The sequence below is a fragment of the Salmo trutta genome, chromosome 36 (assembly GCF_901001165.1).
Source record: "Salmo trutta chromosome 36, fSalTru1.1, whole genome shotgun sequence".
NCBI lineage: Eukaryota > Metazoa > Chordata > Actinopteri > Salmoniformes > Salmonidae > Salmo > Salmo trutta.
The window spans coordinates 14,425,012-14,452,923 of NC_042992.1; the positions used below are offsets into that span (position 1 = coordinate 14,425,012).

The 27,912-nt window shown below is 43.6% G+C and overlaps 1 protein-coding gene across 4 annotated transcripts in view; it reads right to left on the bottom strand.

Moving 5' to 3' along the window:
• Positions 1–19,405: 19,405 nt before the first annotated feature.
• Positions 19,406–27,912, bottom strand: part of LOC115175493 (potassium voltage-gated channel subfamily KQT member 4) — an 88,679-nt gene continuing 80,172 nt past the window's right edge. For all 4 annotated transcript variants that reach the window (XM_029734752.1, XM_029734751.1, XM_029734750.1 and 1 more), the window contains 3 exons: positions 24,497–24,628; positions 24,206–24,350; positions 19,406–19,949 (listed from right to left, as the gene is read on the bottom strand). In XM_029734752.1, the coding sequence (XP_029590612.1) occupies positions 19,746–19,949; positions 24,206–24,350; positions 24,497–24,628 (481 nt within the window). In that variant the 3' untranslated portion in view covers positions 19,406–19,745. The remainder of the gene's footprint in view (positions 19,950–24,205; positions 24,351–24,496; positions 24,629–27,912) is intronic.

The following is a 27,912-nucleotide window of genomic DNA, read 5'->3' on the forward strand; positions in this document are numbered from 1 at the left end:
CACACACACACACACACACACACACACACACACACACACAGGATCACCACCTGCCCTGCTACACCAACCTCTCCCTCCCATACCAAATCAGACCCATTCAAACAGATTTTTTTGTCTGCATAGAGTAACTCATGCAACACTCAACATAGTTCTAACGTACAAAACAAGACTACAATAACAGCAGCATCCCTACTACCAGTGTGACTGGAAGACTGGTCAACCATCAGTTGTTGAAGGTAGAATGTGACCAAACTAAAGATAAAGGCTTTCCATCTTTTCACTCTGAATTTCCCTTATATTATAGTTAATGGATAGGTGCCAGAGATTAACTCGTTCATTCTGTGTGTGTTTAAAAGTATTTTCCTGTCCTATGTTTTGTGAGAGCAGTACAATACAGACTTATAGTACCAGAAAATATATTGTCTGGCGTGTAGAGACCTGCTGCTCGTTTGATATTCCCTTCATGTTTGATCACAGCACTCAGGCTTCAAGTCTCTGATTACACTTAGTCTCTATGGCAGGCAGCTCCTTCATTTTATTGTAATACGCTTTGTTGATGCCAGTGGTGGAAAAAGTACCCAAGTCACCCAGTAAAATCCTACTTGAGTAAAAGTATTTGGTTTTACATGTAAATATACTTAAGTATCAAAAGTAAATGTAATTGCTAAAATATACTTAAAACTTCTTATGGCTGGAATCCCGTTAGCGGGATCGATATGACAACAGCCAGTGAAAGTGCAGGGTGCCAAATTCAAAACAACAAAAATCTCATAATTAAAATTCCTCAGACATACAAGTATTATACACAATTTTAAAGCTTTACTTCTTGTTAATCCAGCCACAGTGTCTGATTTCAAAAAGGCTTTACGGCGAAAGCATACCATATGATTATGTTAGGTCAGCGCCTATACACAAAAAAAACAGCCATTTTCCAGCCAAAGAGAGGAGTCACAAAAAGCAGAAATAGAGATAGAATTAATCACTAACCTTTGATGATCTTCATCAGATGACACTCAGAGGACTTCATGTTACACAATACATGTATGTTTTGTTCGATAAAGTTCATATTTATATCCAAAAATCTCAGTTTACATTGGCGCGTTATGTTCAGTAATGTTTTGCCTCCAAAACATCCAGTGATTTTGCAGACAGCCACATCAATTTACAGAAATACTCATCATAAATGTTGATGAAAATACAAGTGTTATGCATGGAACTTTAGATAAACTTCTCCTTAATGCAACCGCTGTGTCAGATTTCAAAAAAGCTTTACCGAAAAAGCACACCATGCAATAATCTGAGTACGGCGCTCCGACACAAAAACATGCCATACAATATATCCGCCATGTTGGAGTCAAGAGAAGCCAGAAATAGCATTATAAATATTCACTTACCTTTGATGATCTTCATCAGAATGCACTCCCAGAAATCCCAGTTCCACAATAAATGTTTGTTTTGTTCGATAAAGTCCATCCTTTATGTCCAAATACCTCCCTTTTGTTCGCGCCTTCAGTTCACAAATCCAAATTCACGACGTGCAGGTCAGACGAAAACTCAAAAAATTCCATTACAGTTCGTAGAAACATGTCAAATGATGTATAGAATCAATCTTTAGGATGTTTTTATCATAAATCTGCAATAAAGTTTCAACCGGAGAAATCCTTTGTCTTCAGAAATGCAATGGAACTGAACTACCTCTCACGGGCGCGCGCATGTCTGAAGCTCATGCCCTGCTGGCAGTCCACTCACTCAATGAGCCTCAAACAAGGTTCTAAAGACTGTTGACATCTAGTGGAAGCCTTAGGAAGTGCAGAATTACCCCACAGACACTAGTTTGGATAGGCAATCACTTGAAAAACTACAAACCACTTCCTGGTTGGATTTTTTCTCAGGTTTTTGCCTGCCATATGAGTTCTGTTATACTCACAGACATCATTCAAACAGTTTTAGAAACTTCGGAGTGTTTTCTATCCAAATCTACTAATAGTATGCATATCTTAGCTTCTGGGCGTGAGTAGCAGGCAGTTTACTCTGGGCACGTCAGTCATCTGCCACCCATCCATATTAAGTATCAAAAGTGAAAGTAAAAGTATAAATCATTTCAAATTCCTTATATTAAGCAAACGGCACGATTTTCTTGTTTTTAATTTACGGATAGCCAGGGGCACACTCCAATGCTCAGACATAATTTACAAACAAGCATTTGTGTTTAGTGAGTCCGCCAGATAAGATGCAGTAGGGATGAACAGGAATTTCTCTTTAAGAGTGTGAATTAGACCATTTTCCTGTCCTGATAAGCATTCAAAATGTAAGGAGTACTTTTGGGTATGGAGTAGAAAGTACATTATTTTCTTTAGGAATGTAGTGGAGTAAAAATAGTCAAAAATATAAACAGTAAAGTACAGGGGAAAAAAACTACTAAAGTATTTTTACTTAAGTACTTTACACCACTGGTTGATACTGTATGTATGTGTGTGTGTGTGTGTGTGTGTGTGTGTGTGTGTGTGTGTGTGTGTGTGTGTGTGTGGTAATGGTTTGTTGACGCTGTGAGCGGGAGAGCACTTACTGCCTTGGGGTTTGGCTATATTGCAATTACACAACAATATAATACTCAGCCACAATAACCAAAGTGAATACAAACAACACGGTCTACATTTTCTGTGGACACCAATGTAATGTACAGTGCTTTGAATGTGGGAAAAGAGCTACATGAATCAAATTGAATTCAATACACAACATTGAGTCTTGAAGACAGATGGTTGGTCCCTTTTGGGGAGAGAAGGGATGTTTTAACTTTAAGAGGGACAAAAAATGAATTCCTATGATGACAGAAGGGGAGTGGCCAGATACATGTATGCTCTGGTGATTCAGTGTGTCTACAGGGAAGGAAGAAGACAGTCTCCTCCCCCCTCCTCCTTCACCCTCCTCCCTAAGGATGTCATCCTTTCATCTTTGGATGAGTGTTGAGAGAGTGGGTCTCAGGTGGCTCACACCAGCCCTCTCCTCCCTCCATCCACTCCTCCACCCCTATAGGGACTGACCCAGCCTTGGTGGTCTGTCACACCAGCCCTCTCCTCCCTCCATCTACTCCTCCACCCCTATAGGGACTGACCCAGCCTTGGTGGTCTGTCACACCAGCCCTCTCCTCCCTCCATCTACTCCTCCACCCCTATAGGGACTGACCCAGCCTTGGTGGTCTGTCACACCAGCCCTCTCCTCCCTCCATCCACTCCTCCACCCCCATAGGGACTGACCCAGCCTTGGTGGTCTGTCACACCATCGCTCAATCCCTGTCATCTACTCATCCTCCCTCCCCTCACTGGAGCCCAAAACATCCCGCGCCACTCCACTAGAAGGTCCACTAGACTCCTGAGAGCATCCCCATGTCTCAATCTTGTAAATCTTTCTCAGATATGTTGTCATAAAGGCTGAATAAATCACCGGCTGTTACTTACCTTGCACACTGTGTGATGTATGTCAAATGTCTCAAGCTCTCAGGCTAAGTAAGTTAAATATTATGAGTAAACATCAGAAAGTCAAGCTTTTCACTTTCTTTTTTTGTAATTTTACCCCCTTTTTCCTCCCCAATTTCGTGATTGGTAGTTGCGATTGTGTCTCATCGCTGCAACTCCCCAACGGGCTCGGGAGAGGCGAAGGTCGAGTCATGCGTCCTCCAAAACATGACCCACCAAGTCTCGCTGCTTCTTAACACCTGCTCGCTTAAGGAAAGCCCCCGGGCCAAACCCTCCCCTAACCCAGACGACTACTGCAATGCAGTGCCTTATACCACTGTGCCACTCAGGAGGCCAGCTTTGCACTTTCATCATCATCTTAGAGTTTCTAATATGCCTGAGGACTTTATGATGCCTGAGGACTTTATGATGCCTGAGGACTTTGTGATGCCTGAGGCTGCTGACTGAGGACTTTATGATGTCTGAGTCTGCTGACTGAGGACTTTATGATGCCTGGGGCTGCTGACTGAGGACTTTATGATGCCTGAGGACTTTGTGATGCCTGAGGTTGCTGACTGAGGACTTTATGATGTCTGAGTCTGCTGACTGAGGACTTTATGATGTCTGAGGCTCCTGACTGAGGACTTTATGATGCCTGAGGCTGCTGACTGAGGACTTTATGATGTCTGAGTCTGCTGACTGGGGACTTTATGATGTCTGAGGCTGCTGACTGAGGACTTTATGATGCCTGAGGCTGCTGATTGAGGACTTTATGATGCCTGAGGCTGCTGACTGAGGACTTTGTGATGCCTGAGCCTGCTGACTGACAACTTTATGATGCCTGACGCTGCTGTCTGAGGACTTATGATGCCTGATGCTGCTGACTGACAACTTTATGATGCCTGATGCTGCTGACTGAGGACTTTATGATGCCTGATGCTGCTGACTGACAACGTTATGATGCCTGACGCTACTGACTGAGGACTTTCATTACATCTCAGGAAAGATTGGATAACTTAGGGCTTAATTCAATCAAACCCACATTGCAGTAATTACGCAGTAGCTCTTTTCCAATGGTCAAATGAACTCATGGATTGGTCTTGGGTACTGTATAAAAGCCTACAACTACTACCAGGGCGACCACCCTAACAAGTATACTTTCACTTTCAGAATTAAAAGTGTGTGGGCACGGGATGAATATTGTAAATAAAATACACTGCGTAAGCATTGCTACAGTATTTGTGCTAAGGCACCTTTTACCAATACAATGGCTTGGAAAAGTATTCACCCCCTTGGCATTTTTCCTATTTTGTTGCCTTACAACCTGGAATTAAAATAGATTTTTGGAGGGTTTGTATTATTTGATTTACACAACATGCCTACCACTTTGAAGATGCAAAATATGTTTAATTGTTAAACAAACAAGAAATAAGACAAAAAAAGAAAACTTGAACGTGCATAACTATTCACCCCCCCCCCCCCCCAGAAGTCTACAAATACTTTATAGAGCCACCTTTTCCAACAATTACAGCTGCAAGTCTCTTGGGGTATGTCTCTATAAGCTTGGCACATCTAGCCACTGGGATTTTTGCCCATTCTACAAGGCAAAACTGCCCCACCTCCTTCAAGTTGGATGGGCTCCACTGGTGTACAGCAATTTTTAAGTCATACCATAGATTCTCAATTGGATTGACGTCTGGGCTTTGACTAGGCCATTCCAAGACATTTAAATGTTTCCCCTTAAACCACTTGAGTGTTGCTTTAGCAGTATGCTTAGGGTCATTGTCCTGCTGGAAGGTGAACCTCCGTCCCAGTCTCAAATCTCTGGAGGACTGAAACAGGTTTCCCTCAAGAATTTCCCTGTAATTAGCTCCATCCATCATTCCCTCAATTCTGACCAGTTTCATTGTCCCAGCTGATGGTGTTCTCGGGGTGATGAGAGGTGTTGGGTTTGCGCCAGACATAGCGTTTTCCTTGATGTCCAAAAAGCTCAATTTTAGTCTCATCTGACCAGAGTACCTTATTCCATATGTTAGGGGAGTCTCCCACACTGAACGTGTTTGCTTATTTTATTCTTTAATGGCTTTTTTCTGGCCTTTCTTCTGTAAAGCTCAGCTCTGTGGATTGTATGGCTTAAAGTGGTTCTATGGACAGATACTCCAATCTCCACTGTGGAGCTTTGCAGCTCCTTCAGGGTTATATTTGGTCTCTTTGTTGTGCCTCTGATTAATGCCCTCCTTTCCTGGTCTGTGAGTTTTGGTGGGTGGCCCTCTCTTGGCAGGTTTGTTGTGGTGCCTTATTCTTTCCATTTTTTAATAATGGATTTAATGGTGCTCCGTGGGATGTTCAAAGTTTCAGATATTTTTTTATAACCCAACCCTGATCTGTACTTCTCCACAACTTTGTCCCTGACCTGTTTGGAGAGCTCCTTGGTCTTCATGGTGCCGCTTGCTTGGTGGTGCCCCTTGCTTAGTGGTTTTGCAGACTCTAGGGCCTTTCAGAACAGGGGTATATATACTGAGATCATGTGACACGTAAATAAACTCCACCTATGTGCAATCTAACTAATTATGTGACTTTTGAAGGTAATTGGTTGCACCAGATCTTATTTAGGAGCTTCATAACAAAGGGGTGAATACATTTGCACGCACCACTTTTCCATTTTTGTTCCTTTGGGCCCTGGTCAACCTATGTATCCTGGTCAAACATAGTGCACTATGTATTTGTTTCTATTATGGCGAAGAAATGTTGAGGGACAAGTGGGGAAAATCTGGGGGTGGCAGCAGCAGCAGAGGCAGCAGCAGCGGAGGCAGCATCCTTCAGGCCTGGGTTTTCCATTCTAACTCTAATTGGTGATACAAACAACTGACTCTTAAATTAAGTCTACAATAAACTAGTGATGGGGAAAATGCTTATGTGAGGGTCAGTAAAGGGTCCAATTTATTAGTATATGAAGAGTAGGTATTCTGTCAGTCATGATTGTTTAAGGCATACATCCTCATCCCTGGTAACGCCATCTTTCTTTTTCCTGTCTCTCTCTTTTTCTCCCGCTCACTCTCTCGTCCAATAATTTTATGACCCACCACTTTACTATTCTTTAGTGTTTGTGTTCCTAAGCAGCGGGACATTTGAGGATGTTTTGTTTCCCCCATCTTAGACCACTTGGTTCAATCCAGGAGTGGTGTTTCCCCCATCTTAGACCCCTTGGTTCGGTCCAGGAGTTGTGCCCCCCCCCCCCCTGCAGGCCCCTCAGTTGGGTTCAAGAGGTGGAGTTGTGCTCTGTAGACTACATTCCTTGTTTTCAGGCCAGCAGTGTCACAAGAGCAGAATTGTCACAGTCAGGAACTCTGGCAGGCTGGGGCTGAACATGTTTGATTGTGGAACATCCAGTGCCATGTTCCATGTCAGGTAGCCGTGGCGACTAGCTACAAACAGAATGTTCCTGAAAAGTAGTGTGAGATGTTCTTGATAAAAGGGGCTTAATGAGTGACTGAGAAGAGATGGGGCTGTATAACAGGGGTTTAATAAGTCACTGAGAGGCTAAAAGGCCTGTAAGCCTGTGTTCAGTAGTCTTCACATAATGAAGTCCAGTAGGAACTGGAGGCATTAACACAAGTTGAAAATGAGATGTTTTAAAATACAGTCTATAATCAGTCTCTTTGAAATACATTTAAAATATCAAATCATCAAAACATTTTGCTAACAAATGGCTGAATCTTGAATACCAGTCTTCAAAAAAGCAGATTCATAATTGTATTCTAAACCCATGACTCTTCTGTTACGGTCCCAGCCTCCTACCTGTTTAGATGAGAATCACAGCCTACATTATGGGAGCCAACTGGGCCTTGCAACAGGATGTCCTTCCTCCTCCACACATCTGACAGAGAGATTAAACTGTGGTGTGGACTAGAGTTTGATTTGAAATACATAAAGAAGCCACACCAGGCAACCAATACATGTACCAAAATAGATAAGGATTATACACACACAAGAAGTCTGACTTGTTTCCATTGTGGTCCTCTATTGGTAGGCAAGTGGCTGCAACTATATATACACATCTAACCAATCACTCCACTAGCGCAAAGTGGCTTTCCACTTGGCAGTGGTTAAACCGCAGCTACCTGGAGACGGGATCCTGCACCTTGGGTCAAATGAAGATACAGGAGGAGCCGAGCTACAGGACCTTATATGTCCAAAGAGAAAAATATGATAGTATGATAAACCAAGATTAGGGTTAGGCTTGATTATAAGGCTATGGAAAGGGTCAAAGTTTAGGGTTTATGATTAAGGACAATGTTAGGGTTGAATATACGGGTCAGCCATAGCCTAATCCTTACCCTAGCTTCATGTCCGCACCCCGGTTCAACCCTAATCATACCCATAATCCCCCCAAATACTGTAGGCCTCATTCATCTTCAAATTCCCAATGTAACCTCATGTAGAGAGGATAGGTCTAACTACATTGGCATTAAGGCGACAACAGTGGAATGTGGTGGCTCATCTCTACTCCTGAAACTCCCTGGCCCACCAGTCCTCTCTACTCCTGAAACTCCCTGGCCCACCAGTCATCTCTACTCCTGAAACTCCCTGGCCCACCAGTCATCTCTACTCCTGAAACTCCCTGGCCCACCAGTCATCTCTACTCCTGAATCTCCACGGCCCACCAGTCATCTCTACTCCTGAAACTCCCTGGCCCACCAGTCATCTCTACTCCTGAAACTCCCTGGCCCACCAGTCATCTCTACTCCTGAAACTCCCTGGCCCACCAGTCATCTCTACTCCTGAATCTCCACGGCCCACCAGTCATCTCTACTCCTGAAACTCCCTGGCCCACCAGTCATCTCTACTCCTGAAACTCCCTGGCCCACCAGTCATCTCTACTCCTGAAACTCCCTGGCCCACCAGTCATCTCTACTCCTGAAACTCCCTGGCCCACCAGTCATCTCTACTCCTGAATCTCCACGGCCCACCTGTGAGCTCTACTCCTGAATCTCCACGGCCCACCAGTCATCTCTACTCCTGAAACTCCCTGGCCCACCAGTCATCTCTACTCCTGAAACTCCCTGGCCCACCAGTCATCTCTACTCCTGAATCTCCACGGCCCACCAGTCATCTCTACTCCTGAATCTCCACGGCCCACCAGTGATCTCTACTCCTGAAACTCCCTGGCCCACCAGTCATCTCTACTCCTGAATCTCCACGGCCCACCAGTGATCTCTACTCCTGAAACTGCCTTTAAAAAGGCCCTCCCTGTCAATACCATTGATCCCTGCTGAGACCATCAATATTCAGCAACAGCACCTGCTCTTCTTCCCATCGATACGTTTGAACTTGTTTAGCCTTTGAAAGCATTGGGTTAAGGGGAAGTATCAATGGGTAGAAAACTAAAGAAGTGGCATTGAGGTCTGGTCAATATAGCAATGAAGATACCTCATGTCTCTTAGACTCAGTAGACCAGTGGGAGGTGTGCAGACTTTTGTTCCGTCCCATTGTTAACACACAATAAAGGGAGTCCAAATGAAGGTGAGAAGCCTTTGTGATTGGTCCAGCCATACCTGTGCAGCTCCACCTGTCCCACCTCTCCCCCTCCCCAATGCTATTCTTGATTCCTACTCAGGCGTGTTCCTGCATGGTCCCTCCGTCTAGAATTCCCGGGATTCTTCAGATACTCTATCTCAAGGAGAGAAAACCAAAAGAGGGGAGCGAGCCAAGAGAAAGACATAACGTCCCTCCTGATGTTCCCTAATAGTGGTGGTATTGGTGGGTTTTAATCATCACACGCCAAAGTAAAAAACTGCACTGAGGAATTGTGAGCACAAACACCACATGCACACGTTCGCAGAGCACACTCACAACATAAAACACATCTGGTTTTAATTTTTCTGGATCAACACAAAAGGTGCCAAAGGTTATGACATCATAAGGAAAGGTTTCAGAACGTAATATCAATATACAGAGTAATGATGACATCATAAGGAAAGGTCTCAGAATGTAATATCAATACAGAGTAATGATGACATCATAAGGAAAGGTCTCAGAATGTAATATCAATACAGAATAATGATGACATCATAAGGAAAGGTTTCAGAATGTAATATCAATACAGAGTAATGATGACATCATAAGGAAAGGTTTCAGAATGTAATATCAATACACAGAGTAATGATGACATCATAAGGAAAGGTTTCAGAATGTAATATCAATACACAGAGCAATGATGACATCATAAGGAAAGGTTTCAGAATGTAATATCAATACAGAGTAATGATGACATCATAAGGAAAGGTTTCAGAATGTAATATCAATACAGAGTAATTATGACATCATAAGGTTTCAGAATGTAATATCAATACACAGAGTAATGATGACATCATAAGGAAAGGTTTCAGAATGTAATATCAATCCACAGAGCAATGATGACATCATAAGGAAAGGTTTCAGAATGTAATATCAATACAGAGTAATGATGACATCATAAGGAAAGGTTTCAGAATGTAATATCAATACAGAGTAATGATGACATCATAAGGAAAGGTCTCAGAATGTAATATCAATACAGAATAATGATGACATCATAAGGAAAGGTTTCAGAATGTAATATCAATACAGAGTAATGATGACATCATAAGGAAAGGTCTCAGAATGTAATATCAATACAGAGTAATGATGACATCATAAGGAAAGGTCTCAGAATGTAATATCAATACAGAATAATGATGACATTATAAGGAAAGGTTTCAGAATGTAATAACAATACAGAGTAATGATGACATCATAAGGAAAGGTCTCAGAATGTAATATCAATACAGAGTAATGATGACATCAGAAGGAAAGGTTTCAGAATGTAATATCAATACAGAGTAATGATGACATTATAAGGAAAGGTTTCTTCAAGTAAAAGATCCCTAACGGTGAGCCAATGATATAGCCCAACCCCAGGTTTTTCACCATCTATAACAATTTAATTTATTCTGGTCGTGGAGACCAACTGGGTGTGCAGGCTTTGGTTCCAGCCCTGGTTCAACTTACCCAAGGCTTGATGATAAGTTCATTCATGAATCTGGTGTATTAGTGCACATCATGTGTCCCCAAGACTAGGATCGAGAAACACTTCTCTAGAACTGTCTGTGCCACTTAGAGAGTGCCTAAAAGACCTGCAGGAGCGGTGTTGTTAACTGTTGTTTAAAACGGTGTTGTTTAAAACGGTGTTGTTTAAAACTGGAACCAAGTGAGGTATAATCCAATGAGGTGATTGACATTTGGGAAATGGGAACACTGCGAGTATCGACACTGCACCGTAGCAAGTAATGTTATTTAGGATGAGAGACGCAATCAATAGCTGCCTTCTTAAGCTTCCCTCTTGGCCGGTACCTTTCAGACAATAACACTCATCTGTCTAAACAGAACCAGGTCTACACACCTAAAGCTTGACTTCCAGATTGACCACAGCTACAATTCCCCCATTCGTTTGCTTCAAGGCTCTCTTCCACAAAACTCCATGGACTCATCAGTCTAGCTCAACCTAGGCATCAAAGTAGAACACAGCACCCCACTGGGCACACATTGGTTGAATCAACATTGTTTGAGGTCTGTGCCCAGTGGGACCATTATTAACTAAACATGTTACGTCATCTATGTCCATACCTGCTTAACTACCCTGACATACATACCCTGGGGCCACCACAAAGTAGTGTGGACAACTTGCTGACACCAGGAAAAGCCTGCGGAAGGAATTCCTAGCTTTGGCACCTGTGAGGGTGTTATTACCCCCTGGCTACCCCCCATTGCAAATATGACAGATATACTCAGAGTTTGGGAATCAATCCAAATCTAGGATAGTGGAACAATAGTTTGCTATAGGGGAACATTACTCTGCATCCCCGGTGAATCTGCATCACAGGTGAATATTTGTTGAATGTGTTCAAAAATGTGCACAAAAACATTGCACAATGGTTGGGGTGTACATTGCGAAACATTTTCAAAACATTTAGAAGTTGGTATTGTGAACGGGGCCACTGACTGAGTCTCCCATTGCCTCAATCTGCCAGTGCAATGTCATTCAGTGTCTCACAGGGTTGGGAAAGACCGCTCTCTAGTGGACACTCAATATCATATTGTGCAGTCAGTGACCACCTTTACATGCACACCAATATGCCATTATTATTTGGGATACTCAAGTATTCTGTTTTTGAGTTGACACATATAAACATCATATCCCATTTACAATTACCTGAAAAGGCTTGTATCCCGGTTATGAGATATGCTGATCTTAGACGGGTTACTGTGGCATGTAAACATCTTATCCCGTTCAGGCTACTGTTGTTTTACCGGTCTGCGCAGGCTCAGTTTAGCATATCATGGGTGTTGTGTGATGTTTTCATCTGATTGTCAAACAAATCACTTCAAAAAGTAGGCTACCTGTGCAGTTCCATCCACCATAATTCTATCATTTATTTTGCTGTTACTCTATACTGGACCATATAGCCTACTGGTTACTTTCACCCCTAATTTAGACAACGTTTTGCTTATAATTTCTGACATTTGGTAGGCCATATGATAATTTCTGACATTTGGTAGAACATATGATCATTTCTGACATTTGGTAGAACATATGATCATTTCTGACATTTGGTAGAACATATGATCATTTCTGACATTTGGTAGGCCACTATATGTTATAAAGGAGAGAAGCTGCATGTATAACTAAATAAAGTAGAACTCGCCAGAATAATATCTTACATTGATAGAATTAATGCACTAGTAATCTAGTTAACACCGGTAAAGTTGTCTGTTTAGTTCAGGGACCTGGGAGAAAAACGCAATAACTTCAAAACAGTGGAAAGTTTGACTGGTTTTGAGGAAATGAATAGCTGAGACCTTTATTTAACTAGGAAAGTCAGTTAAGAACAAATTCTTATTTACAATGATTGCCTAACACGGCCAAGCACTAACCCGGACGACCCTGGGCCAATTGTGTTCTGCCCTATGGGACTCCCAATTACGGACGGTTGTGATACAGCCTGGAATTGAACCAGGTCTGTAGTGACACCTCTAGCACTGAGAGGCAGTGCCTTAGACTGCTGCGCCACTCTGGAGCCCAAAATCTTGGGTGCATATTTGGTGTGTTTGAAATACTGTCTGCTTGCATGTCAAAGATAACACATTACACGTGCATTTGCATTTTCATAAGAGATGCTGAAAGAAAGAAATACCATTTCACCGCCCCTGTTCCGAGACAATATGCACAATTCTGCAGGAGTTAACATTATATTATCCTACATGTGAAGTTACAGCCCTACAGTCAGTGTCCATATTTCAGTTACAATTCAATTTAACCCATATGAACTTAAATGAGGATTATGTTTATTCATGTAAACAGTGAAACTCATGAGCGGAATATCAAGGTGGATGTAAACAGTTTGTCCCGAATTAGACCTTAAGCGAGATACAGTATGAGGTACCATCCAGAATACTGTGCGCATGTAAATGTGGTCAGAGCGAGAGTGAGAGCGAGAGAGAGCGATAGAGCGAGAGAAGCATTGGGAAACAGAGAGTGAGGGAAACAGAGAGAGTCTGCGCGAGAGAGCGTTCCATCGACAAGCCTTACGTTGTGGCGGATTGCCACATAAACAAAAGCTGAAGTCACAATGCCTTTAGCATTCCAACTCCCTGCATTCCACAGCAATTACATCATCGCACCTGCACCCTTTCCTGCCACCCTATCCCCAATATGTAACAAGCAGGAATCAGGAAATTGGCTCAAATCAACCAGACAATGAAAACAATATAAGAATAACACCTGTAGCTAAACTACTATGTATTGTAGCTCTCCACTGTAACTAGAGACAGTCTGGTCTGGGCTCAAAGTGCAATAACATCCATGTGTCATTACCTTTAAGTTATGTCTTCCAAGAGTGTAGGGGTATGGTTAATAGGACTGACAAAGTGATGAAGAGACCTTAAACAAAACAATCAAATGAGAGCTGGGCTGGACTGAGAAGATATGCTGCCTTATCGTTTGACTGGATTAACCATGTCAATACCACTATAAACCTTTTGTTAATTAAAAAATAATTTCTCATCACCCTGTAATTTAGCGTACTGGTATAATTTGGCAGGCAGGTGTATTATTTTTCATAAGATTATCTGTACTATATACAGACGTGGGACTGATTTAGACCTGGGACAACAGGTGTGTGCAATGAATTATCAGGTAGAACAGAAAACCAACAGGCTCCGGCCCTAGCGGGTTAAAGTTGACTACCCCTGATATAGGGAATAGGGTGCCATTTGGTAGTCAGATCTGGATAGAGTTCCTGTGAAGCGAATGATGGACTTATCTACATTACAGGCTGCACGCTGAAGTTAAACACGCACACATGTCCACTACACCAGTGTTTCCCAACTCCGGTCCTCCAGTACCCTCAACAGTACACGTTTTTGTTGTGGCCCCAGACAAGCACACCTGATTCAACTTGTCAACTAATCATCAAAACCTTGATTAGTTGAATCAGGTGAGTTTGTCCCTGTGCTACAACAAAAATGTGTACTGAAGGACGGGAGGAAGTTGGGGAAACGCTGCACTGCACAAATGATAAATGAACATCCTGCCATTCATGTGATAAATCCGTGGAAAGGAAGTATCTGTAGACCTCTGGAGTCTTTGAATTGGTACCTACTGTACATTGAGTATTTCATAAAGCTACAACGTTAATGTTCAGTGGTTGGTAATAACATAGTTACTGATCTTTCCAGAGTGGACTGAGTCAACAAAGTTTGATTTGATCCAAAAATGGTAGTAGGATCGTTGATCATCATCGTCAATAGGCTAAAGGAGGCAGGAGAAAGACTCTGCGTTACTCAAATGAGAGATAGCATAACATTGATTTAAATAACTGTATTGAAAAAAAGTAATAAATTAGTAAAATTAGTTATTCTCAACAAGTAGTGAGCATTTTATGGTTTCACTTTTAGAAACCAAATCAGGTGTGCATTAGAAAATAAAAACACTGAATATCATTATTATTCCAACGGTAACCTCATCAAATCATTGAAATTGCATAGAAGACATTTTGTTAACACTAGTTTATTGCTTTGACTTTGTACTAGTTCTCGTTATAACAATAGATCCCATACATTACAGGGATTAAAAGAAGTGAGGGGGATGGATGGAATGTTGGAATGGCAGCAAGTCAGAGGGCCCATCCCAAAAGACACCCTATTCCCTATATGGTGTAGTACTTTAGACCAAGGACCCATCAGGCTCTCGTCAACAGCAGCGCGCTAGATAGGGAATATGGTGCCATTTTGGGACGCAGACAGAGGAAGTGATGTGATGGAATCTTGAAAGGGACAGTAAGACAACATGCAGAAGATTAGCTCATGCTCGGCCTTCGTGTTGATTAGAAAATCAGAGATGTGCTTATCTCAGTTCCTATAGAAGCTAATGCGTATAAAGGGAAGGCAGGGCGACGTGCTGGGTCAGTACTGTCACTGTGTGATGCTAAAGGTCATGCCTCCAGTTCCCAGCTTAAAATGTGACAGAATTTGAATAGAGGAGCAATGATTCAGTTTTAAAACTATACACTTGCAATTGATACGTTCATTCCAATCAAGTTGTTTCTGTAATCAGTCTTGTGGAAAAAACTTTAAGGGCTTGTTCAAGCTACTGTATGTGGTTGCGTAGTAAGAGACTGAGATTGCAATGAAAATATACATTTTCTGTGATTTCCTTCTCAAAGTTATATTGTGTTATGTAAGGCGTATCGTTCTGTACTGTGCTGTAGCCACTCAACACCATTGAAAGTAGGACAATCGTAGGACAATCGAAAAAGTAGGATCATGAATGCACTCAAAGAAACAAATAGATTAAGATTTATTTTACCCCCTTTTTCTCCCCAATTTTCGATCGTGTCTCATCGCTGCAACTCCCCAATGGGCTCGGGAGAGGCGAAGGTGGAATCATGTGTCCTCCGAAACATGATCCGCCTAACCGCGCTCCTTAACACCCACCATCTTAACCCTGACACCAGCCACAACAATGTGTCAGAGGAAACTGTTCAACTGGCGACTGGGGTCAGCCCGCAGGCACCCGGCCCACCACAAGGAGTCGCTAGAGCGCGATGAGCCAAGTAAAGCCCCACCGGCCAAACTCTCCCCTCACCCGGACGACGCTGGGCCAATTGTGCGCCGTCCTATGGGACTCATGGCCGGTTGTGGCACAGCCTGGGAATGAACCCGGGTCTGTAGTAACGCCTCTAGTACTGTGATGCAGGCTCTTAGACCGATGCGCCACTCAGGAGGCCCAGATCAAGATATTTAACTCTAAAAAGACTAAAGCATGTAAAGCGACATCAGTCTAATATGGATAAGTGTGTACTGTCTACCACTGAATGAACAATGAACTGATTGGACATCATTTGGCATGGCTTCTATTTAAGGACAATAACAAAAAGCTATTTACCATCCAACGATACATACGTAATGAAATGATGCGAAACTGAATCTCTAGGCCCTACTGAATGTGGTCTTGCCATTGTCTAACTCCGAACAGTCACATGCCGTCGATTCGACAAAAGCACCAACAAAAACACCAGATCTCCCAAGCGTAAAATGCTTCTCAGAATCTCTAGACGCTTTGAATGGTACATTTATGCACCTGAATCAAATAACTGTTGGCTTGATTGAACCTAATTAATTTGTCCAAGCCTCTCATGGTGCCAGAGACTTGCTTGTACTGGCTGAAAACAGAACAGTGATTCTGAGAAAAAGAAAATGTCCTCCACTGTTAGGGCCGGATGCAATTATGGCTAACAGTCAAATCAATCGTTGAGCTCTGGGACTGTGTGTGTGTGTGTGTGTGTGTGTGTGTGTGTGTGTGTGTGTGTGTGTGTCTGAGAACAGTCATGCATCGTCAATTTGACTTGACAAAAATGTTACATTTATTAAACTTTATAGGAAACAATATCAAAAAACAAAATGGGACACATTCATACCAGACTCAAATCTAACATTCACTTTAAACAATTTTAAAAAAAACACAAAAACACAATCATAGAAATGGTCCATGTAATTTTAGCTGTCAAAGGAGACGCGGTGGAGTGTATGAACAAACAGAAAGGACTACTTACAAGTATTCTGATTACAGGTATTACAGGAGTCTCTTCAGGTGCCATAGTGTCCACTACAGTGGGAACAACAAAATAACTTTGGGGTATGTGTTCTCCAGTTCTGTCCATTAGAAAATCTTTACATAACATTACCTCTATGAGCAAACCATTGTTTAGGGTCTGTCAGCGAACCATAAACAACCATACACCATATGGCTAAAGTGGACTCTCTATTGTAGATAACGCAAGGAGGACTTCTGCATTGAATCCTGCCAGGGTTAGATGCAGTAAAGAAGTCGTTATAAAGCTGTTGGCTAAGATGCATGCATAGATAGGAGAGGCTACAGTACCAGAGATCATGTTTCTGACATGGATGGATGCCTCCCAGGCATTATCTTATTAGCCATCACCTGACTGTACCATTCACCATTCACACGACTGGTTACAGTACACCAACAGTACTCAGTCTGTTCACTCCACGTGCATCATGAGAAGGTGCGTGTGTTGGGCGAATCAACGAGACAACATTTCTCTATCGACAATGTGAGAAACTAAGGCTCTGGTCCAACATCCACACTAGCACACTGCTTTGAAGCTATTATGGTTGGTGCATGCATTCTAAGCAGTATGCTAGTGTTGATGTTGGAACGCAGCCTAAGAATGCGTGATAGTCGGTTGGTTTGGAATACACATGACATGAGCTGATTGGCCGGCCTAAACCAGCTGACATGAAACACAGGAGTGAGATACTATGCAACAAAGACGGGTGAGAATGGAGGAGTATTGATACAGAGCGGAGGGACATTACCCTCTATAGTCTGACTTGGGGTCAGTGTTTTCTTACCCTTTGGTCTGGTCTGAGGAACACGCATGTCTGAGGGGTGAGCGGCAAGACAGAGGTTTTTAAAGGGATCAACAAGTAGAAAACATACAATATCTCCTTTAACCTGACCCTTTGTGATTACATGTCAAATCTCTTCCGAATGCCATGAAACAATGCTAGATTCCCCATTCCAACACTGATTTAGAAAATACAGCCTGCCTCCTTCCAGTATTTCTCTCACTATTATGCAATACCATATTGGCTGTATTCAAGGAGTCACTTTCTCTTTCTTTTCTTTTCTTGCAAAGAGGGCTTTTTGTATAGAGAATCATGAGTCGGGAGACTATCGGAGTGGCATGGATGTACTTCAAAGAGGGATGGAACAAGTGTCACACACGAGGCCTAAGTTCTTCTCCTGTCGTAACCTAGTCCCTCTCTTTTCAGGACAGCATACTGTTAATGAGGACGAGGGTAGAACGAGTATCATGTAACAACCTGGACTGGAGGGCAAGGTCAGAGAGCTGATGTTTTGGTGGTTTTCATCTTTCCATTCATGACGAGTCGTCCATTTTTGGGGCTTTTTTCCAGTCTGGGTATCCCCACAGTGGAGTAGATGGGGACATGACGTCTTTGCAGTGCCTCAGAAAGAGAGTTGACTTGAGCTGTGGACAGTGTGGTGAGGATGAGAGGAGGTGAGGAGGTGAGGATGAGAGGAGGTGAGGAGGGGACAGAACAGGGCGCACACGGCACATTCATCAGAAGCTTAGAGACAGCCCATCTCCTATAGCAACAGATTAGAGAACTAATCAAACAAATCAAAGCTATTCTGACTGTTGGAGAGCTGCATTAGTTCATTGGTTCATCTGGAAATCTATTGATTACAAATTAGGAAACCAGTACAGGAAAAAAACTGAACGGATAACAGAACACCAAACCGTGTAAAAAATGTACAAAACCTAAACTTGGGTTGATATTTAGGAAAAGGCATAGATAGATACAGTTTATATGATGTGGTTGGTGAGTGAAACTGGTCAGTTAGTAGTGTTAGGTGGTCAAGTAGTAGTGTTGTTCTTTCTCCTCTTCTTCTTCTTCTTCTCCCCATAGGGGCTGAGAGAGGGGTGTGCGGAGAGCAGCTTTGGGCCAGGACTCTGCTCAGATGGTACCCTCTGGTGGCCAGTGTATGCATGTTCAGTAGGGACTCCACTGGTTCACTTGAGGCTGGGTTAGGGTTGGATAGGGCTATGGCCAGATGAAGATGAAGGGAGAGGATTAAGGGAGGAGGCTGTGGAGGGAGGGTGTGAGTGAAAGGGCTTCATGTGAGGAGTAGTTAGGGTTGATGGGTGCTGGTTTGTAAACAGAGAAAGGATAGTATGATGAAGACTCAACTAGTGGGGGCTCTAAAATGGAGCAGATGATTTAAAATACACCACATGGCCAAAAGTATGTGGTCACCCTCTCGTGAAACATCTCATTCCAAAATCATGGGCATTAATATGGAGTTGGTCCCCCCTTTGCTGCTATAACAGCCTCCACCCTTCTGGGAAGGATTTCCACTATATGATGAAACATTGCTGCAGGGACTTGTGATCATTGTGATCTTAGGCTTGTGTGCAGCTGCTCGGCCACAGAAACCCATTTCATGAAGCTCCCGACGAACAGTTCTTGTGCTGACGTTGCTTCCAGAGGCAGTTTGGAACTTGGTAGTGAGTGTTGCAACCGAGGAAAAACGATTTTTATACGCTACACACTTTAGCACTTGGCGGTCCTGTTCTGTGAGCTTGTGTGGCCTGCCACCTCGGGGCTGAGCCGTTGTTGCTCCTAGATGTTTCCACTTCACAATAACAGCACTTACAGTTGACCAGGGCAGCTCTAGCATGGCAGAAATATGACGAACTGACTTGGTGGCATCCTATGATGGTGAATGTCACTGAGCTCTTCAGTACAGGTCATTCTACTGCCAATGTTTGTCTATGGAGATTGCATGGCTGTGTGCTCAATTTTATACACCTGTCAGCAACGGGTGTGGCTGAAATAGCCAAATCCACTAATTTGAAGGGTTGACCACATACTTTCGGCCATGTAGTGTATGAGGAGGGAGAAATGATTAAAGATGAGGATCAGTCTATGGTAAAAAGTGTGCGTCCTAAGGTGTGGACTGTGAATTCCTAAAGGAGTCAGACCTCCAAAGTTAGGAATCAAATTGGTTTGGTGATTAGTGGGAAGAGCTATGGGCATAGTGGGTTGCTGCTACAGTCCAGTATAGTGACATGAAATCTCAGGGCCATTATGGTGAGGGTCTAGCGGTGGACCCAGTTCATTCCCAGACTCAGCCCCAGCCTCAGTCAGTGAGTACAATACCAGTCACTCCATGTTGCTGGACTCTGAGTGGGAGATGTTGAGTGTGTTGGCGGAGGGGAAAAGGTCACGATGGTCTGTGGGGCTGTGGTAGTCCGACGTCAGGTCTGGTTCTAACAGGGAGGACAAGGTGAAGTTGGATGAGCCTTTCTTCAGACACTGTGTGTAGAAGTTAAGAAGGAGATCCAGCTTGTTCTCTATCGACTGCACCTGTACAGAGATTAACACACACTAATTACTGTTGTGCACTAAAATATATTTATGACATTATCAATGAGCAATGATAATGATAGTCTTTTTTACTGGGTTTTTCATTATAAATTACAAAGCTAAATGGCAGTTACATAGTACTGCTAACCCAATAATTATCATTTGACAAATACAAGCATAAATTGAGAAATCATGCACTCACATCACCCCTATATTATACTGAACAAAAATAAACGCAACATGCAACAATTTCAAAGACTTTGCTGAGTTACAGCTCATATAAGGAAATCGGTCAATTAAATAAATAAATTAGGTCCTGATCTATGGATTTCACATGACTGGACAGGGGCGCAGCCATGGGTGGGCCTTGGACGCCACCCACTTGAGAGCCAGGCCAAGCCAATCAGAATGCGTTTTTCCCCACAAAAGGGCTTTATTACAAACAGAAATACTCCTCAGCAACCCCCCTCCCCTGACGATCCTGCAAGTGAAAAAGCCGGATTTGGAGGTCCTGGGCTGCGTAGTCTGTGGTTGAGGCCAGTTGGACGTACTGCTAAATTCTTTAAAACGACGTTGGAGGCGGCTTATGGTCGAGAAATGAACATTCAATTCTCTAGCAACAGCTCTGGTGGACATTCCTACAGTCAGCATGCTAATTGCATGCCCTCAAAACTTGAGACATCTGTGGCATTGTGTTGTGTGACAAAACTGCACATTTTAGAGTGGCCTTTCATTGTCCCCAGCACAAGGTGCACCTGTGTAATGATCATGCTGTTTAATCAGCTTCTTGCTATGCCACACCTGTCAGGTGGATGGAATATCTTGACAAAGGATAAAATGTAACTTATTTTGTACATAATGTTTCCGCAACCGTATCTTACGGCAAAAAAAGAGTTTCTGGATATCAGGACAGCGATCACTCACCTCGGATTAGATGAAGATTTTTTCTTCAACATACAGGACGCACAAGACATTCTCCAAACACCCGGCAGGGCCAACATCCTCGTTATTTGCAAGAGGAAGCGACGCAGGTACAGAGGACAAAGAACCGGATGCCTGGTCAGGACCCGGAAAAGGCGAGTGGGAAAGCTGCCGTTACCGTCAATACTACTCGCCAATGTGCAATCATTGGACAATAAACTAGACGAGGTACGATCACGAATATCCTACCAACAGGACATCAAAAACTGTAATATCCTATGTTTCATGAAATCGTGGCTAAATGACGACATGGATATTCAGCTAGCGGGATACACACTGCACCGGCTAGATAGAACAGCACACTCCGGTAAGACGAGGGGGGGGGCGGTCTGTGCATATTTGTAAACAACAGCTGGTGCACGAAATCTAAGGAAGTCTCTAGATTTTGCTCGCCTGAAGTAGAGTATATTGTGATAAATTACAGGCCACACTACTTGCCTAGAGTTTTCAGCTATACTTTTTGTGGCTGTTTATTTACCACCACAGACAGATGCTGGCACTAAGACCGCACTCAGTCAGCTGTATAAGAAAATAAGCAAACAGGAAACCACTCACCCAGAGGCGGCGCTCCTAGTGGCCGGAGACTTCAATGCAGGGAAACTTAAATCAGTTCTACCAAATTTCCATCAACATGTTAAATGTGCAACCAGAGGGAAAAAAATCAACATCATCTGTACTCCACACACAGAGACGCATACAAAGCTCTCCCTCGCCCTCCATTTGATAAATCCAACCACAACTCTATCCTCCTGTTTCCTGCTTACAAGCAAAAATTTAAGCAGGAAGCACCAGTGACTCAGTCTTTAAAAAAAGTGGTCAGATGAAGCAGATGCTAAACTACAGGACTGTTTTGCTATCACAGACTGGAATATGTTCCGGGATTCTTCCGATGACATTGAGGAGTACACCACATCAGTAACTGGCTTTATCAATAAGTGCATCGAGGATGTCGTCCCCACAGTGACTGTATGTACATACCCCAACCATAAGCCATGGATTACAGGCAACATTCGCACTGAGCTAAAGGGTAGAGCTGCCGCTTTCAAGGTGCGGGACTCTAACCCGGAAGCTTACAAGAAATCCTGCTATGCCCTGCGACGAACCATCAAAACAGGCAAAGCGTCAATACAGGGCTAAGATTGAATCAAACTACACCTGCTCCGACGCTCGTCTTATGTGGCAGGGCTTGCAAACTATTACAGACTACAAAGGGAAGCACAGCCGCAAGCTGCCCAGTGACACGAGCCTACCAGACGAGCTAAATCGCTTCGAGGCAAGCAACACTTAGGCATGCATGAGAGCATCAGTTGTTCCGGACGACTGTGTGATCACGCTCTCCGTAGCTGACGTGAGTAAGACCTTTAAAAAGGTCAACATACACAAGGCTGCGGGGCCAGACGGATTACCAGGACGTGTGCTGACCAACTGGCAGGTGTCTTCACTGACATTTTCAACATGTCCCTGATTGAGTCTGTAATACCAACATGTTTCAAGCAGACCACCATAGTCCCTGTGCCCAAGAACACAAAGGCAACCTGCCTAAATGACTACAGACCCGTAGCACTCACGTCCGTAGCCATGAAGTGCTTTGAAAGGTTGGTAATGGCTCACATCAACACCATTATCCCAGAAACCCTAGACCCACTCCAATTTGCATACCGCCCAAACAGATCCACAGATGCAATCTCTATTGCACTCCACACTGCCCTTTCCCACCTGGACAAAAGGAACACTTATGTGAGAATGCTATTCATTGACTACAGCTCAGCGTTCAACACCATAGTACCCTCAAAGCTCAACACTAAGCTAAGGATCCTGGGACTAAACACCTCCCTCTGCAACTGGATATTGGACTTCCTGACGGGCCGCCCCCAGGTGGTGGGGGTAGGTAGCAACACATCTGCCACGCTGATCCTCAACACTGGAGCTCCCCAGGGGTGCGTGCTGAGTCCCCTCCTGTACTCTCTGTTCACCCACAACTGCATGGCCAGGCATGACTCCAACACCATCATTAAGTTTGCAGACGACACAACAGTGGTAGGCCTGATCACCGACAACGACGAGACAGCCTATCGGGAGGAAGTCAGAGACCTGGTCGGGTGGTGCCAGAATAACAACCTATCCCTCAATGTAACCAAGACTAAGGAGATTGGGTCCTGAGATCCTCAAAAGGTTCTACAGCTGCAACATTGAGAGCATCCTGACTGGTTGCATCACTGCCTGGTATGGCAATTGCTCGGCCTCTAACCGCAAGGCACTACAGAGGGTAGTGCGAATGGCCCAGTACATCACTGGGCCATCCAGGACCTCTACACCAGACGGTGTCAGAGTAAGGCCCTGAAAATTGTCAAAGACCCCAGCCACCCCAGTCATAGACTGTTCTCTCTACTACCGCATGGCAAGCGGTACCGGAGTACCAAGTCTAGGACAAAAAGGCTTCTAAACAGCTTCTACCCCCAAGCCATAAGAGTCCTGAACAGGTAATCAAATGGCTACCCGGACTATTTGCATTGTGTGCCCCCCCCAACCCCTCTTTTACGCTGCTGCCACTCTCTGTTTATCATATATGCATAGTCACTTTAACTATACATTCATGTACATACTACCTCAATTGGGCCAACCAACCAGTGCTCCCGCACATTGGCTAACCGGGCAATCTGCATTGTGTCCCACCCACCACCCGCCAACCCCTCTTTTACGCTACTGCTACTCTCTGTTTATCATATATGCATAGTCACTTTAACCATATCTACATGTACATACTACCTCAATCAGCCTGACTAACCGGTGTCTGTATGTAGCCTCGCTACTGTATATAGCCTCGCTACTGTATATAGCCTGTCTTTTTACTGTTGTTTTATTTCTTTACTTACCTATTGTTCACCTAATACCTTTTTTGCACTATTGGTTAGATCCTGTGAGTAAGCATTTCACTGTCAGGTATTGTATTCAGCGCACATGACAATTAAACTTTGATTTGGTTTGGAATGCTCATGAACAGGGATGTAAACAAATTTGTGGCAAAAAATTTGAGTGAAATAACTTTCTGTGCGTATGGAACATTTCTGGAATCTTTTATTTCAGCTCATGAAACATGGGACCAACACTTTACATGCTGCGTTTGTATTTTTGCTCAGTGTACATGGAATATTAGTCTAATCAGGAAAGCCACGCATTGATGGTCAGGGTTTTTTCTGTCTCAAAGTGTTGGCCGTGACAGTGGCCGTGGCCGTGCGTTAACATGATGATCAACCTACTGTACTGGAGCTCTGTACCTGTTTCTCCACCTTGATGACACGTCCCATCATACTGAGTTCGTCCATAAGGTCCAGTTCTGGAGGGGTCTTCTCTCCCTTCTCACTCCTCACCTTCTTATTATCTGGCTGGTAGGACGATCCACGACCCACTATCTGATCCACTCTGGGGAGGACCAGGACAACACACAACAATAAACAATCATTATCAAAATGGTTCGTTTAGTGGTGTTGTGGTTACTACTGATGATAGAGTGTGTGTGGAACGAATCCACTGTGTCTCCAACTGTTGTAGGTTGTGTGTGTGTGTACCTGGTTTGTAGACTCTTGATCCTCCCCAGCATGTCCAGGTGTCCAGCAGAGTACTGCTCTATGACATCCTTCACGTCGTATGGACGCAGAGTCTCCTTAAACTTCCGCTTGGCCACCAGGAACTTCAGAATCCTACACACACACACACACACACACACACACACACACACACATTAGTAGAGATCTACTAGAATGTGTTGCCTGTGGGTGCCTCACACTGCAGACTAAAACCAGTGAATACTGCAAGTGTTTAACCATGAAACAAGTCATGCACTTCAATGCCACTACGTAGGTGTGATTAAGTGGGATTTGCAGCCAAAGTGACCATATCAATATTATTCACAAATGGCCTCATTAAAGGAAACCACTGGAGTACCCGCAGGGATTCCCCTTTGTTGTGGACTTTGACAATGATCCTGTATTACCAATGACATATGTAGAGCCATGTATAGAACACTGACTGTATACAGTGCCTTCGGAAAGTATTCAGACCCCTTCACTTTCTTCACATTTTGTTACGTTACAGCCTTATCCTAAAATTGATCAAATATATTTTTTTCTTATCAATCTACACACAATACCTCAATGACAAAGCAAAAACAGTTTTTTAGAAATGTTTGCTAATTTATAAAAAATCTAAATTGGAGCAAATGAGGTTTAAGTGCCTTGCTCAAGGGCACATAGACAGATTTTTCACCTTGTTGGCTCAAGAGTCTTCTTCGGGTGTTCAAACCAGTGACATTTCAGTTACTGGGCCAATGCTCAAACCGCTAGGCTACCTGCTGTCTTTAACACCAAAAGAGGAACTACTGCTTACATCAGCTCAATCAACAACTTTTAACTTTAAAAGCAGAGGAATGGAACTATCACTTCTTTAAAACCCTTAACACAGAGGATAAAACAATAGACAAATGGTTGACTACAAACTCTGGATAAAACAGTTTAAAAAATATCAAATGTTCACAACTGTGCAGAAATACAGAAGTTGACTATGAGTGGCTATGAGCTACAACGAGTATGCAGATCTCTCTCTCCTCCTCCTCTCACCATCCCTCCATATCCGAAACACCACACATTTACACAGGGAAGTAGGCAGGCTGATTAACTACATTAGTCTTCCTATAGTGAAGCCTCAGCAATACAGCCGATGCTAATATCTACCTGTTTCTTAATACATTTGCAAAAATGTCTAAAAACCTGTTTTCACTTTGTCATTATGAGGTATTATATGTAGATTGCTGAGGATTTAAAACATTTTTTGAATCCATTTTTTAAATAAAGCTGTAACCTAATACAATTTGGAAAAAGTCAAGGGGTCTGAATACGTTCCCAAGGCACTATGCATATCTTTAAGACACACCCTTGTTCCGGTGCACTGTGTAAGGAGAGAGGGACACACTCGGTTTTCTGCACACCCTGGCCCTCTGCTTAGTCAGCCTCTCTCACACACACACACACGAGGTGGACCCCTGTGTGTGTCTAGTCTACCTCCTCTCAGCGAGACAGCTGTGTGTGTGTGTGTGTGTGTGTGTGTGTGTGTGTGTGTGTGTGTGTGTGTGTGTGTGTGTATATATATGTGTGTGTGTGTGGTGACCCCACAGTTAGAGGACAGAGACAGATGCTCTGACTCCCAGGGTACAAAGCTAATTATATTCACATCCACCCTCCACCAATCGTTGGCCTTTCCTAGAGAGAAGTAAAGAGTGTGTTGGGGCTGTAGAGTGTTGAACATATACTGGGCAGAGTTGTGGCTGCTTGTCACACTATAGGAGAGTAGTCAGCCGCCCGGACACTGAGGTGCTGGCTCTGCAGAATACAGGAAACACCAAATGTTAGCGTAGCAAAACAGACGCACTTAACCTGTCATCCCGAGCCGTGATGGATTGCTCCATGAGTCGGAGTGGGCACAGAGGGGAGGGAGGGCGAGGCGGGTGAGGAGGGGGGCTGTTTTATGAGGAACCACTATCTCTCACACACAGATGGGCTAAGACCTCTTTAATATCAGTGTGTTCTGTCAGGGGGAGGACACACACATTTCATATGTAGTGGTGGTGTTTTGGTGAAACACACACACACACACACATCACAGCAGGAATGTGGAACACAATGTAACGTGGAAACGTGTTAACCATTGTTGGCAACTGAACAACTGGCATGTGCAGTTTAGTGCTATGTGCTGGAACGCTGTGCTGCAACGCTGTGCTGCAACGCTGTGCTGCAACGCTGTGCTGCAACGCTGTGCTGCAACGCTGTGCTGCAACGCTGTGCTGCAACGCTAGTGTGTTGACGGCAAACACACACTTCATCCCCCTTTGCCTCTCTTTCTCTCTTTTCTTTCTTCTGCCAAGCAGGAGAGAGAAAGTAGAAAAAGAGGGGTGGTGGTCGACAGCTGGTACCACAGAAGCCGTCAGCGCACCCTTCCTCCTTCCTCCTCCTCACAGTGCGCTCTTGATGACTACGGAGTTTTTCAAAAATATTTTTGCAAGATGTCTTTTTATTTTGCAGGTAGATGCATATTTTTTTCCGTCCGCGAGGGTCTCAGGTGTGGGTAAAAGAAAGAGTAAGGAAAAGTAGAAAGGAATGAACAAGAAAAAGAAAGAAAAATATAATTTTATTTCCATCCTCTAAGGGGTTCTTCAAAGCGCTGAGTCTCTCTCTTCATCGAGTGGTATGATCGTATTAATACACTGGCTGCCTGAAGTATTCCCACTGCAGCTACCTGGTATAGGGGCATAGTTGGCACTGGGTGCACTAAATCATTAGCTATAGACTCAGAGGCTCTGGTGGGGAATCAGTACCAAAACGTTATTGAGATCTGGACCAAACATATTCAAGTCAGCATTCGGTCGTTTTTGGTTTGGTTTTATGTGAATGACTCATGGCAACAGCAGTGAAGTGAGTTGTTCTATAGGGTCAGCCATAGTAAGTACAGCGCCATTGGAGCAAATGAGGTTTAAGTGCCTTGCTCAAGGGCACATAGACAGATTTTTCACCTTGTTGGCTCAAGAGTCTTCTCCGGGTGTTCAAACCAGCGACATTTCAGTTACTGGGCCAATGCTCAAACCGCTAGGCTACCTGCTGTCTTTAACACCAAAAGAGGAACTACTGCTTACATCAGCTCAATCAACAACTTCCAACTTTGAAAGCAGAGGAATGGAACTATCACTTCTTTAAAACCCTTAACACAGAGGATAAAACAATAGACAAATGGTTGACTACAAACTCTGGATAAAACAGTTTAAAAAATATAAAATGTTCACAACTGTGCAGAAATACAGAAGTTGACTATGAGCGGCTATGAGCTACAACGAGTATGCAGATCTCTCTCTCCTCCTCCTCTCTCTTACTCTCACCATCCCTCCATATCCGAAACACCACACATTTACACAGAGAAGTAGGCAGGCTGATTAACTACA